We start from the raw sequence: 14,944 nt of genomic DNA on the forward strand, positions 1-14,944 counted from the left end.
CCAATAGAATCCAATTTTCTTTCTCAATCTGCTGTAACCATTCAGCACAGTGAACAAAAATCCAACCCAAAAAATGTTCTCAGTGCCTGTTTTTCTTTCACAGACGACTCTTTTTTTAAAAAACAAAAATAGTACAGAACCAGGTCAGCCATGAAACCGGCTTTCAGAAAGAGCCAGCATACCAGCACTCAACGTCAGCCCACGACATCTCCAGAGCCACTCTCTTTCTGGTCACTCACTGCCACTCCCTCTCCCTGCTTCAGCTGTCCCTAGCTTAAGGGAAACTAAGCATCCACATGGAGTATTCAGAGATTCCCCCAGTGCTGCACTTCCCACTGGAAACAAAGTAAAAGGATGACAGAAAGACTAAACGGTGGTCATTCTTCAGCTACGGTTAAGCTGTGGGGACCACCGCTGTCTCATAAATGTTGAACATGGCCTCCCTCGACTCGGGGCTCCTGTGTGCTCTGAAGTACTGAGCAGCCTCCCGGCCTGCATGTGAATTTCAGTTGCAGTAACCATCATGTACCAGACAAATCCCACTTAATAAGTCACAGAGGACACGATGAGATACACCAAGAGTCAACCATCGTGCTTCTTTAAAAATGGGGTGAGGCAGAGGGAGGGTTCAGTGAAATGAAGAAGGAAAATGAGTTTAAACAGCAAGTATTAAAAAGCGTGCACTTAAAATAACAGTGAAAAGATTTTTAAAGAATAACGAGTCAGGTATCACTTACTCTTGCTTCATTCTGCTGAAGTTTTTCCTCCATACTTAAGGCTGTGGGGGAGTCTAGGAGGGCAATCTACAATTTAAGCCATAAAAGAGAAAAGTAATTAGTAAACAGCAATAATCTACAGGAAGGATTTGTCCATGATTAATAAATTATCAAAAAGAGCCAAATAACTATTAAGCAAAGGTGAAAAGTACTGTCCCACAACCACCCCAAAAGTGTCAGTCATCACTGAGTCTTTAATCAATGGGGTACATATCTCGTAATATTCAAAACCATAGCATCCTAGCAAACCCACATTTGCAATACAAATCAGTAAAGCAAAGGAAAAAGACAAACATGTTACATACTGACATTTTACCGAAATCAAACACGGTCTAAATCCCTAAATCTGAAAGAATTCATCTGTTCTGAATACGCACAATGTACAAAATTCAAAAAGAAGCATAAGTCTTGCTCAATCACAGGCTTCTGAGAATTATACATGTTGATACATCCAAATGAAATTTAGCTTCACTGCTGGATTATACTCCATGTGTGGTATGGCTAGCCCTTTATGTGCGCTGCAAAGGTATAAAGAGTGACACGCGAATGACAAACACCAAAATCTGGTTAGAACTGGGACAAGACACAGAAGGGGAAGCACAGGAAGCCAGGTGGGGCACAGAGGGGCTCTGACTGTATTCGGAACTCATAATCTGAGAGGTAGGGACATAGTGCTCCCTAGGAGGTCATTAGAAATAAAAGAAAGGGGTCATATAAAAGGCACAGCATGTGGAGGGGGCGGGGGTGTGAGGACTTTGGGGTGGCTCAGTTGGTTAAACATCCCACTGTGGCTCAGGTCATGATCTCGCAGTTCGTGAGTTCGAGCCCCGCATCAGGCTCTGGGCTGACAGCCTGGAGCCTGGAGCCTGGAGCCTGCTTCAGATTCTGTGTCTCCCTCTCTCTCTCTCTCTGCCCATCTCCCACTTGTGCTCTGGCTCTCTCTCAAAAATAAATAAACATTAAAAAAAAACTTTCAAAGATACAGCAGAGGGGATATAGTCAATGATATTTTAATAGCGTTGTGTGGTGACAGATGGTAGCTACACTTGTGAGCAGAACATCACAAGATGTTCAATCACTATGCTGTACACCTGAAACTGTGCATCAGCTATACTCAAGTAAAAAAATTTAAAAAACAAAAAACAGAGAGGGTCTTCCTCCCTCCCCATCCACAGGCAACCACTTTTTCCCAGTATGCTGTGTAAACCTGAAGTCATTCTGGTCATATGCACGCATATTTTTGTTGTTTTTTAAACAGCACAAACACTAGCAGAACACTATTCTGAATACTGCCATTTTCTCTCAACAATATATTCTGGAGAAAATTCAGTACAAATAAAACCACTTCGTTCTTTTTAACAATTCCAATTCACCATACAGTATTCCATATATGTATACATATATATATATACATATATGTAGACAATATTTGAATATTCAAATCATATATCCATATGTATGAATATTCCATAATTTATGTCAGCACTTTCCCAGTAATGGAAATGCAGGGTTTTTTTCTAATCTTCTGTTTTACCAGCAATGCTGCAAACAGCAATCCTATACCACGGTCTACCATGTACATAGGTGTATCAATAAATTCCTCCAAAGGTATTTGTGAGTCATTTATATGTATGTTTTTTGTTTTAACTGCCAACTTCTCCTCCTCAGAGACTGTAGCATTTTTTTTTCATTATTATTTACATTTCAATTTCTATTCAAATGAATGCAACAGCCATAAGTGGTCTTCGTTGGCTCAGTTAAACTTTCAGGCTGACAAGATTACCATGGGCCACACTCCACATGGACAGCACAGCAAGGTCCTCATGAAGTCTCTGCAACAGTCCCCACAGCTGTCAGGAGCTACCATCTGTAGCCCTCTCGAAGGGCTGAGATTGAAACACGCACCTAGGGGGCTCACCTTGGCCTAGAAGCCCCACACCCCGCCAGAGGCAGCATCTCTTGTTCAGGCACACCCTCTAGGGTCCACAAGAGACATCCTCAGTTACAAGAGTCACTGCACTCAGGGAAACCCAAACCTATGGCTTTCCACCCACATTTACAGTTTATATATAGTCCGTCCTAATCCAGATGCAATTCTCCTATTAGGGGCCATTTTTATCATTGGAGATGTTGTCTGGTGATAAAGATGGCCTCCCACTTTTACCCAGATTACGGAGAATAAAGCCAACAAGATAAGCACTAGTAAAGGAAATTCATCCATAGCGGAAAAAAAGGAGTTTTTCTAACACATTACTACAGCACATTATTGCAGCACCTAGCATGCCGTCTTGCACACGGATGGTACTCGACAAATAGTTGCCAGTGAAGAAATGCAGGTGGCAGGCTTTATTATGCCTGCACAGTTTATATGTGGCTGACAATTTTCACAGCAATTAGTGACCCCTTTATAACATGGCTAATTTCACCGACTCTGCTATAGGGATTTTTCATCTATACTCAAAGCTGAAACATTCCTACCACATCATCAACTCAGCAGATAATCACCGACTGAACACATGCGGGTGGGCGGGCTATCATGACCACTAGGCCTTTTGGTAAACCCACCTAAGTCCTCTTAAAGGAAATATCTGGTCAAACTAAACCATTTTCAATTAAATTACTGTTTGCAAGGTGTCCATTTAGAAGAAAGACGTTCGGGACTAAATAATACTCAGGTGAAGTTCATGTGTTAAACCAATGGTAACACGGCATCACAACTGCAGCAGCATCAACTCCACCAACGACATGTATAAGCACCTGTCGCCTCCCACCCGGGCCAATATACTCTGCAATTAAGCATTTTGATCTTTGCCCATCTGATACGTTTTCTAAGAAATGTGAGGTATAATTTACATGCAGCAAAATACACAGCTTAATGACTATGTATCCATATCCATATATTTTCATCTCACTGTTCTTAATATTTGCATTTACTGTATTTCAAGGGACATTGAATATTTTTTCATAGACTTAGAAACCATTTGAAACTTTTTCCTGTGAACTGTGCTCATATTCTTTATTCACTTTTCGGTCAGCTTGTGATCTTTTCCTTATTTTTTTTTTTAATAGAAGCACTTTTGGGGGCACCTGGATGGCTCAGTCGCTTGAGTGTCAGGTCATGATCTCGCAGTTTGTGGGTTCAAGCCCTGCATCGACTTTACCACTATTAGCACAGAGCCCGCTTTGGATCCTCTGCCCCCTTCCTCTCTGCCTCTCCCCCACTCACTTGCTCTCTCAAAAATAAATAAAAGTATTAAAAAAAAAAAAAAAGAAGCCCTTTTCACAATAAGGAAACTTGTGGCACAAGTTGGTGATCTATTTCTCCTGGTTTGTACTGATTAGAGCAAATTTTCATGGTGTTATGTAAATATGCTACGTCCTTCCTTACCTTGGTCTATGTGAGCTCTCATGAAATGAGACAGAGGATTACAGCTCCCTGTGGCAAATGTGTTTGGCTCTGTCTCCTGCTATTTCCTATAGTTTTTGGGGGTTTCTTCTTTATAAAAGTTGATATGTTTGGTTTTAATTATGATTACACTCTTTGCTATAATAAAGTGCTTTTTTGTTTGTTTTAGAGAAAGAGCACATGAATGAGGGGGAGGGGGAAAGGAAGGGGGAGGGAAAGGGAGAGAATCTCAAGCAGGCTCCACACTCAGCACAGAGCCCAAACCAGGGCTAGATCCTATGACCCTGAGATCATGACCTGAGTCGGACATTCAACCTACTGAGCCACCCAGGCGCCCCATAAAGTGCTTTTTTAAGGTATGCATAATATATATAAAATGTAAAAACAACATAATGCTGTTTTTGTACTTCTTCCTTTCCCCTCTGAATTACCTAGTAGGCCTGTGTTCATTCATACAAATATCATAACAGTTTCCGTCTGTGACCCTCCTGGAGATGTGTCTTAAAAGTTTGCACATGATGACATTTCTATTATCTAGCTATCGTTTAAAGTTTCTCTGTGACTCCAGCTATACAGATGAGAAATTCATCCTATTTCCATTTTAGTGTCCTCCTTTGCTTCCCGACTTTTCTGGCTTATTTCATTTCTATATTGTTTAATTTTCTCATCTCCAGATATATCCAAGAGAAAAAGAGTTCACAGACGTTCTCTCTGTCAGCTTTAAAGTAGAATTCTGAAAACATGCTTTAAATATAACAAAAGAGAACACTTGAAAGGACAAGCGATCAAAATACTCAACTTCATTGATCATCTGAGAAGTGCAAACTAAATCCTTCTGTAACATAACAGTGCATCCGTCAGATGGTCACAATGAAAACTGGACAGAACCCAGTGTGGACAAGGGCCTGCAGCAGCGAGATCGGGCACTTTTGTGTGCTCATGGTAGATGTAAACCAGTACAGGCACTGTAAAAACTGTCTGGCTAAAACTGCGCATATGTACACCTTCCGACCCACCAACTCCACTCTTAAGTATAAACCTAACAGAAACGCGTCGGTACATTCGCTAAATGACATGCAGAAGAAAGTCAGCAACAGCACTTATAGCCCCATAAAGGAAACTCCCCAAATGCCCATCAAAATTACACTGGATAAATGAGTTGGGACACACTTGTGTGATGGAATACAATATAGCAGTGAGAATGAATGGATCTACAACTACATGCAACACCATGGATCAATCTCACAAACACGACATTGAATGAAAGAAATGAGACCAAGAGTATATAATACATGATTCCATTTACATAAAGAACAAAAATAGGCAACACTAAAACCTAATCTATGCCCTCAGAAGTCAGGATAATAGTTACTCTTGACAGAAATGGCAGGCAGCACCTGGAAAAGGAATATCAAGGGGGTCTTCCAGGATGCTGGTAATTTATGTTCCTTGATAGGGACGCAGGTTAGATCAGTGGATCCGGCTTGCGAAAATTCAATAATCTGTACACTTACAATATGTAGTTTCCCTGCACATAAATAACTCTTAAATACAGAGTTCATATATATGTATATATACAAACAACTACACATATCTGTGTATTTCTCTGTAGTAGGAGAAACAAATACATATTATATTCTTGTGCTTTATTTACTTTGTACTTTTGAAATTCTGATGCATTTGACATTTTGCACTGGCAAATACAAAAACTTGTTAAAAGGAGTTGATTTTTATTTAGCTGCCCTTAGCCAAATAATGGGACTTTGATTTGAATAACCATCTCAATGAACCATGGCAGCATTTGGAATATTGTAGGAATAGAGCAATGTTACCAGAAAAAAATTATACAGATTTTTAATGGGTACTTAAGAACACCTGCTTATTTTACTGAGCATCACAAATTTAATTAATTTAGGATAAGCCTGTACTGTCCCACAACAATTTATAGTTTCATAGTGTGATAAATTATTTTAAATTGGACTCCTGTTTTTATTATAACGTATGAAGTTAACCAAAGAATTTTATCTTCAGTGTGTTCTAAAATAGACTTAACTATCTCTTCCATCCTCACCCTCACCCACAAAAATACTCCTTCAATTACAGCAGCAGCCCTCGGTCACGAAAGAAGATAAAAGGCAACTGGCTCACACAATACGTCTCAAGACATCCCTCAGACAGAATATGGAAAACTTTTAATAAATTAAACTTTTCTGTCTGTATGATAAGGCTTCCTTCAAGGATTTCCTCAGGTTCATTTAAAAAGGCTCATCTTGGGGCACCTGGGTGGCTCAGTCGGTTGGGCGTCTGACTTTGGCTCAGGTCATGATCTCATGGTCCGTGAGTTCAAGCCCCGCGTCAGGCTCTGTGCTGACAGCTCGGAGCCTGGAGCCTGCTTCGGATTCTGTGTCTCCCTCTCTCTCTGACCCTCCCCTATTCATGCTCTGTCTCTCTCTGTCTCAAAAGTAAATAAATGTTAAAAAAAAAAAATTTTTTTAAAAAGGCTCATCTTTCTTTTCCTTCATTGCCGCAACTTAGTAAATCATTAAGTACAACAAGTCGCACCAATAATCGTCCAAATACTTCCCTTCACATAGAATAGTGTGGGTGATCCTATCAAATCATCCTTAAGTGTTCACTTTAGATAAATAAAAATTTTATGACACTGAAAAAAAGATCCCATAGGGTGCCTGGGTGTCTCAGTTGGTTAAGTGTCTGACTTCAGCCTAGGTCATGATCTCGCCATTCCTGAGTTCGAGCCCCGCGTCAGGCTCTCTGCTGACAGCTCAGAGCCTGGAGCCCTGTTTCAGATTCTGTGTCTCCCTTTCTCTCTGCTCCTCCCCTACTCATACTCATTCTCATTCTCTCTCTCTCTCTCTCTCTCTCTCTCTCTCTCTCTCTAAAATTAAGAAACAAACAAACAACAACAAAAGAAAAGAAAAAAAGATCCCAATAGCATGGTATACAAATTAAAATGACTATCATGTCCTAAGTCAGGGGAGCCTGATAATATCATATACAGCTGGACTATTCATTCTGGCAACTTGCCTTCACACACAGGAAAGGTCCACATCAAAAAGTAAAATATATGTGGAATGTTTTGTTTTGTTTTGTTTTGTTTTGTTTTGTTTTGTTTTAGAGAGAGAACACGCGCCAGTGGGGTAAGGGCAGAGGGAGAGGGAAAGAATCTTAAGCAGGTTCCACGCTCAGTGCAGAGCCTGATGTGGGGCTGGATCCCACAATCCTGGGATCATGACCTGAGCAGAAATCAAGAGTCGGTTGCTCAACCACCCGACTGAGCCACCCAGGTGCCCCTATATGGAGATATTTTTAAGTGCAATGAAGAATTCCTACTCAAATGCTGTCTGCCATCGGACGGAATAAACTGTCAGGTACATTTCAGGATGCAGGAAACTCAGTGAGGTTTTCATTCTGCCAATAGTTTTATGGGTCAAACCACTTATGGTATGTCAAGGGCTTCAAGGGCCATACATTTCTAGATGAAAAGCTGCTCTAGAGAGAGCACTCTGCATCTAAAGAAAAGCATTTTTTTTTTTTTCAAATAATACCTTTAAGACATCCATGTATGGGTTAGGAAAATGGGAAGAAATGTATCTTTGTTTATTTCTAACTCAAATCTAAGTCCAATATTTTAAAAAGCTATCCCTGATTTTCTTTCAAGGGTGGACTTTCTTTACAACAGTATCTAAAACCCATCAGAACCTAAGTCACACTATTCATTAAAGAACGAACATAACTCTGTATGCACACTACACAGATAAGCAAGTTTACTGTGAAAAAACAAGGACAAAGGCCCTTCACTGGAATCCCAAAACATCCCGAGGTGAAGCCATTTGGACAGTCAAGCAAGGCCTCAAGGACATCATCTCAGCCAGTTACAGGTGTGTCACACATGTCACTGTATCACCATAACCACCTCTGTAATGGGCAACACAAAATAGATTCAGAAAGGTCTTCAAACAAGTCTTTCATTCTGTAAAAGTACATTTTCAAACCATAAAATGCATGGGTAGAATTTTAAATCTTACTCCAAGCACCTCAATTTCCTTCCACTAATGGAGATTATGTGGCTAATCCTATTGCATGCTAAATTTCCATCCATAATTGATAACTATTAGATACTTAATCATTTCAGGCTTCGTGGATGAAATCTTACACACAGAGCCCATAATGAATGCAAAGGCCAAGGTGAGGGTAATGTAAAGGAGACTGGCTAACTCATTCAAAGCTTTACCTAGCACTTATTTACTCAAATCAATACAACGAGTGCGATAATTGTCTCATTAAGATCTAGAAATAGATGTCATTACTCAAAGAAAATTATCCATAAATCTCAGAAAAACCCAACCTGATTCCCTTGAGCAAGCAGCGTTTTCAGTCTGGCTATTTCAGCACGCAGCTCACGGATGAGTTTGACGTTGGCGTCCTCATTAATAGTAGGCTTGTTGATGATGTTTTTGGCTCTATTTGCATAGCGAAGAGTACTTAGGGTTTCTCCATAATTGACATCAGCAGGTGAAATGGCTGTGAAGAATGAATTCAAAAAATAATTTATCCAGCACTCCGTGTTTCATTTAACACAAAGTTGGTTTGTAATTTAAAAGTCAGATTAACCCCGGGTCATTGGATAGACTAAATATTCATTGCCATGGTAATGAATATTAAAAATTATCTAAGATTTATAGGAGAGGTGCTCACTATACCAAATTAAATGTCATTTTGCTCCTCTTAAGTCTAGAATCAGCTAGCTATCTAACCAACTCTAAAATGAGATACGAGACTTTCCACCGTGCTTTAAGTAAGGAGTTTTCTCTGTTGAAAATATAGGAAGAAGATTTTAAGACTATTTGTACTTCTCAATACTACATAGAAATTAAAATACTTTTAAAAGTTCCGGCAAAGTCTACCACCTGCAAAAATCCATGGTATTATTACTTTTCAAAAGAGTCAGTAGATGAGTGAATTCTTCTCCTCTAAAGCTTTGGTTAACCACTCCCCTGAACCCCCACCACAGCCTTTAGGGTTCAGGTAACTAGATAGTTGTATCTGGGGTACATACCCTAGGTTAGATCCCTTTTCTCTACCATAATGCATGGCCTGGGGAATGGGGGAGACACAGAGACAAGAAGGGAAGAGGAGAAAAGGCAAAAGAAAGTGGGGTTAAAAGTTTTTGAGTTCTTCCAAGCAACTGTCTCCCCTTTGTACATCTTTTTCTGTTACACACTTCTTCCAGTGAGTGAAAATGCAGGAGCATTTGCACAACACATGGCAAGTTTATCTAACTAGGAAACAGGAAAGAGAGTTAATAATATGATAGTGTAGACAGGGATCACAGCGATTTTCTTCAAGATAGAAAAACTATTATCTTTTTTAAGATTAAAAAAAAAGGCACTATTTCCTAATGAGATGCTTTAAACTTACACATCTACAGTTAGTTCACATAAAACACTATATGCTGGGGACAAGAACTTGAAATTCTTACTGGCGATCATGATGGTTTTAGAGTTCCCGCCAAGGCTATCTTTCAACAGCCAAGTCAAAACAGAATCTCTGTAAGGCACGAAAACTTGTTTCTTCTTCACAAGAGGGTTTGCCGCGTCCTGAGATAAATCGGCTGCACGAAGGAAGAAGAAAAAGAAGAAGAAGAAAAAAAAAAAAAAAAAGAGTAAAGTTTTTTCTCTAATTTGGCTTCAGAAAACCTTGAGGCTATCCTCTCAGACTATAACACAAACATTATACATAATTGCTTTGTGCTAATACAGTACCACGAAGAGTAAGAGGGGCAGGGGACAAGCAGAAACCCACCTAAGGCAGAAATGACATTTCCCAGAGTCACGAGGGATTTGTTAATATTCCCCCCTTCCTTCAGTCTGACCCCAGTGGCACCGGTGGCATCCGCTCGCTCACTTCCAGCAAGATCGACTAGGTGGATCTTACTCACGGTTTCACACGGCATTTCAGAATCAAATTTTGCCTGTAGAAAAATATAAAAGCAAAATTGAAGAGGTGTAAAGAGCCCTGATGTTGTCTGTGATACAAATTCTAATTATTTTCCACTTCTCACTGTGATCTCTCGGGGTAGGGTTTGGGGTTTTTTTGTTTTTTGTTTTTAATTTTGTTGTTTCGTTGGCCTTCTTACTGGTTATAGAAACTTCCAAATGAAACTGAATACACCAGAAGTCTACCATATGTAATTCTTAAACTTTCTGAAGATATCTGTTCCATTACTCAAATCACTCGGTCATTCTCAACAAAGGCTTACTAAGTCTGACTGTAGTAGAACAGGACATAAGTCACTGTGGGCACTCAACAAAGAAAGTAGAAGTAAATAAATAAGTAGTTTTGTTCTCATCTAGAGTCTTCAGCATTCCAAGCACAATGGCTCTCCAAAATACGATAAATGTAGACAGTTATTAAAAGACCATTTGACCATTATTCAATGTCAAAACTTGTTTCACAAATTATAAAACACTGAAAACCTTAAATAGTGTATGCCTTGCTTCTGAATTCTACCAAAATCTTACCTTCCCAACGACTTTTAACCTACATTTAACAGTCTGAGCCAAAATGCCAAAAAGAAATTACCATATTTTGATAGAAATGTAAGCCTCTTAGAAACCAGAGGTGGCCATATCCTAACTCACATTAACCAGAAAGAAGGAGAAAATCCAAAAACTACAGTAAATCATAAGCAAAGATGTAACAAAAGGTAAAGATGTGGAGCATTTATTAGGAGTTGTTCTGACTGATTTTTGAGAATTTTTTTTATTTTCTTGGTTCTGGGATTCCCCTCCTGAATAAAATACTATTTTTTGTATCTGATATGTTCAATGGCTAACATAGGCCAGGACATCCCCAAACTCCTAACACACGCTTAAGTCCCGAGAGGACCCTACGTGTTTGCATTCATCTGTTCTACTGGCCTAGGTCTTAAACTATTTACCTTCAGTAATTCCACACACAGTCACAACACACCTCACCTCATAATCAGAATAGTTCTTACACTGGTACCTAAAAACGTTGGTTGCCTTTTAATATCATTCAAATAATCATAATCAACATTGTGGGGCGAGTGCCATGGAGCGATAATGTACCACAATGAGTTACTCACCTTGGCCTCCAGCTGGTCTGACTTGCAATCCATTATCTCCCACAGAGCTCACAACACTGAAAACTTTTGCTTAATTATGCAAAAAGCAAGTTTTTTCTGTCTAGAACAGGGCTGAGGCCTGCTAACTATTTCTTGAGGGTACACATCTGGACATTTCAAATGACGGTGCCTGTAACCACGGAGAAACTGCACACAACACATGTTCGTCTCTAATTAACAAGGAGATGACAGGCCTTCACCTTTGCCTGCTGCTGCTCCTGGTTCAACAATGATCGGTCCTCAGCTGGTGCTAATCACCAAGTAAAGACCTCGAGGATGGAGCCAGCCGGCCCCCCAGCTGTCCTCACCTGAGTGAACTTGATGGTGAAGATGGCATGAGACCTGCTACTGACGTCGTTCATCCCAGTCGCTGCTGTGGTTCGGTTGATATTTCCTGCATCCATGAGTTCTTCCACATCACCGTAATTCTGTACTAAATGTTTGGATAAATCTGGGAAACAAGCAGAGGGCGGGGGGGCTGAAGAAATCTCCCTAATATATGATAAACAGAATAAGAAATTTACCCCTAGGAAATAACACACAACTGTACAAATTTGCTGACTTGTTTAAAGATCTTGCTTGTTCCTACGGTGTGGCAGTTTATAACACAGACTCGGGGATCAAGTCCTACTCTGCTGCTTACCAGTGGACTTACATGGTTATGCACAAGTCACTTAACCTCGCTGAGCCCCAGTCACCTCTGATAACGTGTACCTATCACATAGGGTATTTATGATAAACGTTAGCTATTATCATCGACCTCATGAGCATTAGTTATAGCAAGGGAAACGTAAACACTAGCTTCGTGCAAAACCTGAGAGCATTTTTTTTAATCCTTTAAAAAACGTGTCATTCATTTTGTGGGAACATTCATATGTTTCGAAAATCAAAAGCTATGAAAGATATACTGTGTAAAGGGTTTCCCACCACCCATCCTAAACCCACTTCTCACTTCCCTGTGTCAGACAACCCAATGTAATTAGTTCCTCCATACTCTTCTAAAAATAACCCATAGATATGCAGGCAATTACATACATGGGTGTGTGTGTGTGTGTGTGTGTGTGTGTGTGTGTGTGTGTGTAATTCCATTTGTATCCTGCTTTTTTCTATGCAATAATATACTGAAGAATATTCTGTATCAGTTAAGGTGATTCTTCACTCATTTGTATGACTGCAAAGTGTTCAACTGTATGCATGCACCATAACCAATTTTAACCAGTCTCCTGTTGAAACTATAGATGTTGTTTACATTCTATTCGCAATTACAAGTCACGCCGACACAAATAATCTTGTACATAGGTCTTTTCAGATATGTGTGAATATTTCTGCACAAAAAAAATTCTTAAGAGGCAGAAGTTCTGGATCAAAGCACATTTGAAATTTTGGTGGATATTGCAAACACCGTTCTCCATAGAAGGCAATTTACACCCAGCAGCAGCAATGGATGAGACTGTCTATCGCCCAACACCGTCTTAGGCTTACTTACATCTGCCAGGGATAGGTAAGAAATGGTATCTTGAAGACTTTTTTATTTTGCTTTTCTCTGATTATGAGTGAGGCTAAGCATTCTTTCCTTCATTTAAAAATCATCCATATTCCCATTTCTGTGAAGTCTATTCACATCTTTTGTTCATTTGTCTACTTGGTTGAGTCTGTTGTTATTGGGTTATGGAATCTCTTTATTATTGGGAAATTAGTCCTTTGTCTGGAACTTGGATGGAAAAGATTTTTCCTACTTTTCAAGTTGTCTTTTTACCTTGCTGACTGCATTTCTGCCAAATTTTTATTCTGTTCTGTTTGTTTGTTTTTTACCATTTCAAATTTAACACTTATTTTATGGTTTCTAGGTTTTAAGTAAATTTTTAAAAGACTTCCTTTCTGCAAATTTCTGAAAGAAAAAATTAACCCACAGTTTCTTGTAGCCATTTTATTGGCTATTGAAAGTAGTCACTTTCAATATTAAAATATTTTTTCCATTTGCCATTTATCCTGGTACAAAAGCTGAGTTCTGATGCCAATTTACTTTTTTTTTCCTCCCAGACAGCTTAACCACCAATATTTGTCCAATGTTTGAACATCAGATTTATTAGAAACTAAATCCCCATAAGTATCTACATCATATTCTGGATGTTTTCCTCTGTCTGATTATTCTGTCTCCTCATAAGCCAGCTTTATAATATGTTTTAACATCTGATAAGACAATTAAAGGGAAGCATGAAGGCACAGTTAGCCTAAAAGCTATTAACAATAATAGCTATTCTACACTCCACAAAACAAATACATAGTTATGCACCTTACTTTGGGCATAAAAGGCAAAATTTTCATTGGAAATTTAATAAAATGCAGATGGGGCCTGTTAATACACCTGATGTCACCAGGTGAAAAAGACAACCAAAACAGGAACACCTTTAAGCCCATGACCAGTTCTCAGCCTTGCCTCCAACGAGACGCAAATGCAGGACAACAGCCACAGGAAAGCACGTCTGTGATTCCTACAGGCCAGCCACAACTCAACGCCTATGCCAGGAAGTTGAGAGGAGCCAGCCTATTCATAAATAATTAGCAGGGGCCAGCCCTTCCCCCACCATTACTTGTGACGTTCCTCACAAGTGTCTGTGACGCAGCTAGTGTGTCACAACACAAATGCCAAGGACCGCAGCACAGGAAACTCTGTCAACGCTCTTCTCTCAAGGTGAGAGGTCTTATAATCTCCATACAGTCATAAGCCACCATTAAGGTCAGTAAAAATATACCGCTAAGACACAATGCCCCTTAAAGAGGCAGCCTATAGGGTTGGTTATCTTGCCTGAGAACAGGAAAACAAGTTTCCAGAGAGTTCTTATTCTGGAAGCCAGAGGAAATCTATTGGCAAGCCCACAAAATCAGTGAATGCTCAATGAAGTATAAATTCTTACTAGTGATAGCTGTAGTGATGGCACATGTCATCTTTGCTATAATAAAATGCCAAAGATAAATCTTTTGCATATCGCCATTATCTCACATTTCCCCCTGAAACTACTGTTCTTACGGAAATTCCCAAGAAGAACAGAGCTGTGAGATACTTGCTCTTACCCTCCACATAAGGTCCTTCTTTTGGATGCTCTCGGACTCTTAAATTGAAGGTTTTGGATGACTTCCGCCTAAGTAGATCTCGCACACGTTCATTATAAATTTCTAAGTAGCTAAAAATTTTAAATAGGATTGAATTCAGTGAAATAATTTCAGACAGTAATAACAACAAAACAACAACAATAACAGCTGCAACATACCTTTATAGACAGTAACCATATCTATCAGGTACCATGCTTAGCACTTTAAGTGGATTACTTCATTTAATCCCTACAACAGTCCACAAGTAGGTACTGCTATTATCCCCATTTTACAGGTTACATAGTGGAGGTGTAGAGTGTTTTAAACAACCATTCAAGGCTACACAGCCACTGAGAGGTTGGGCCAGCCAGAAAGACCTCTGATCGCCGTGTCTGTCCTCAAACCCAATGATGAGACTGGTTCCCCACAAAGGTTTTATTTCAAGGAGGAAAAAGACTCCTCATCCATCCAGATTTATTTTAAGATTAGGTGTACAGTGATCCT

At 39.6% G+C, this 14,944-nt stretch overlaps 1 protein-coding gene across 6 annotated transcripts in view; it reads right to left on the minus strand.

The window, feature by feature from the left end:
* The window catches only part of KIF16B (kinesin family member 16B), a 299,460-nt gene that overhangs the window by 233,171 nt on the left and 51,345 nt on the right, over window positions 1–14,944 (minus strand). For all 6 annotated transcript variants that reach the window (XM_049650080.1, XM_049650081.1, XM_049650086.1 and 3 more), the window contains 6 exons: window positions 14,423–14,532; window positions 11,659–11,801; window positions 10,006–10,174; window positions 9,683–9,814; window positions 8,549–8,724; window positions 738–803 (listed from right to left, as the gene is read on the minus strand). In XM_049650080.1, coding sequence (XP_049506037.1) covers window positions 738–803; window positions 8,549–8,724; window positions 9,683–9,814; window positions 10,006–10,174; window positions 11,659–11,801; window positions 14,423–14,532 — 796 coding nt within the window. The remainder of the gene's footprint in view (window positions 1–737; window positions 804–8,548; window positions 8,725–9,682; window positions 9,815–10,005; window positions 10,175–11,658; window positions 11,802–14,422; window positions 14,533–14,944) is intronic.

This window comes from Panthera uncia, assembly GCF_023721935.1.
Source record: "Panthera uncia isolate 11264 chromosome A3 unlocalized genomic scaffold, Puncia_PCG_1.0 HiC_scaffold_11, whole genome shotgun sequence".
Lineage (NCBI taxonomy): Eukaryota > Metazoa > Chordata > Mammalia > Carnivora > Felidae > Panthera > Panthera uncia.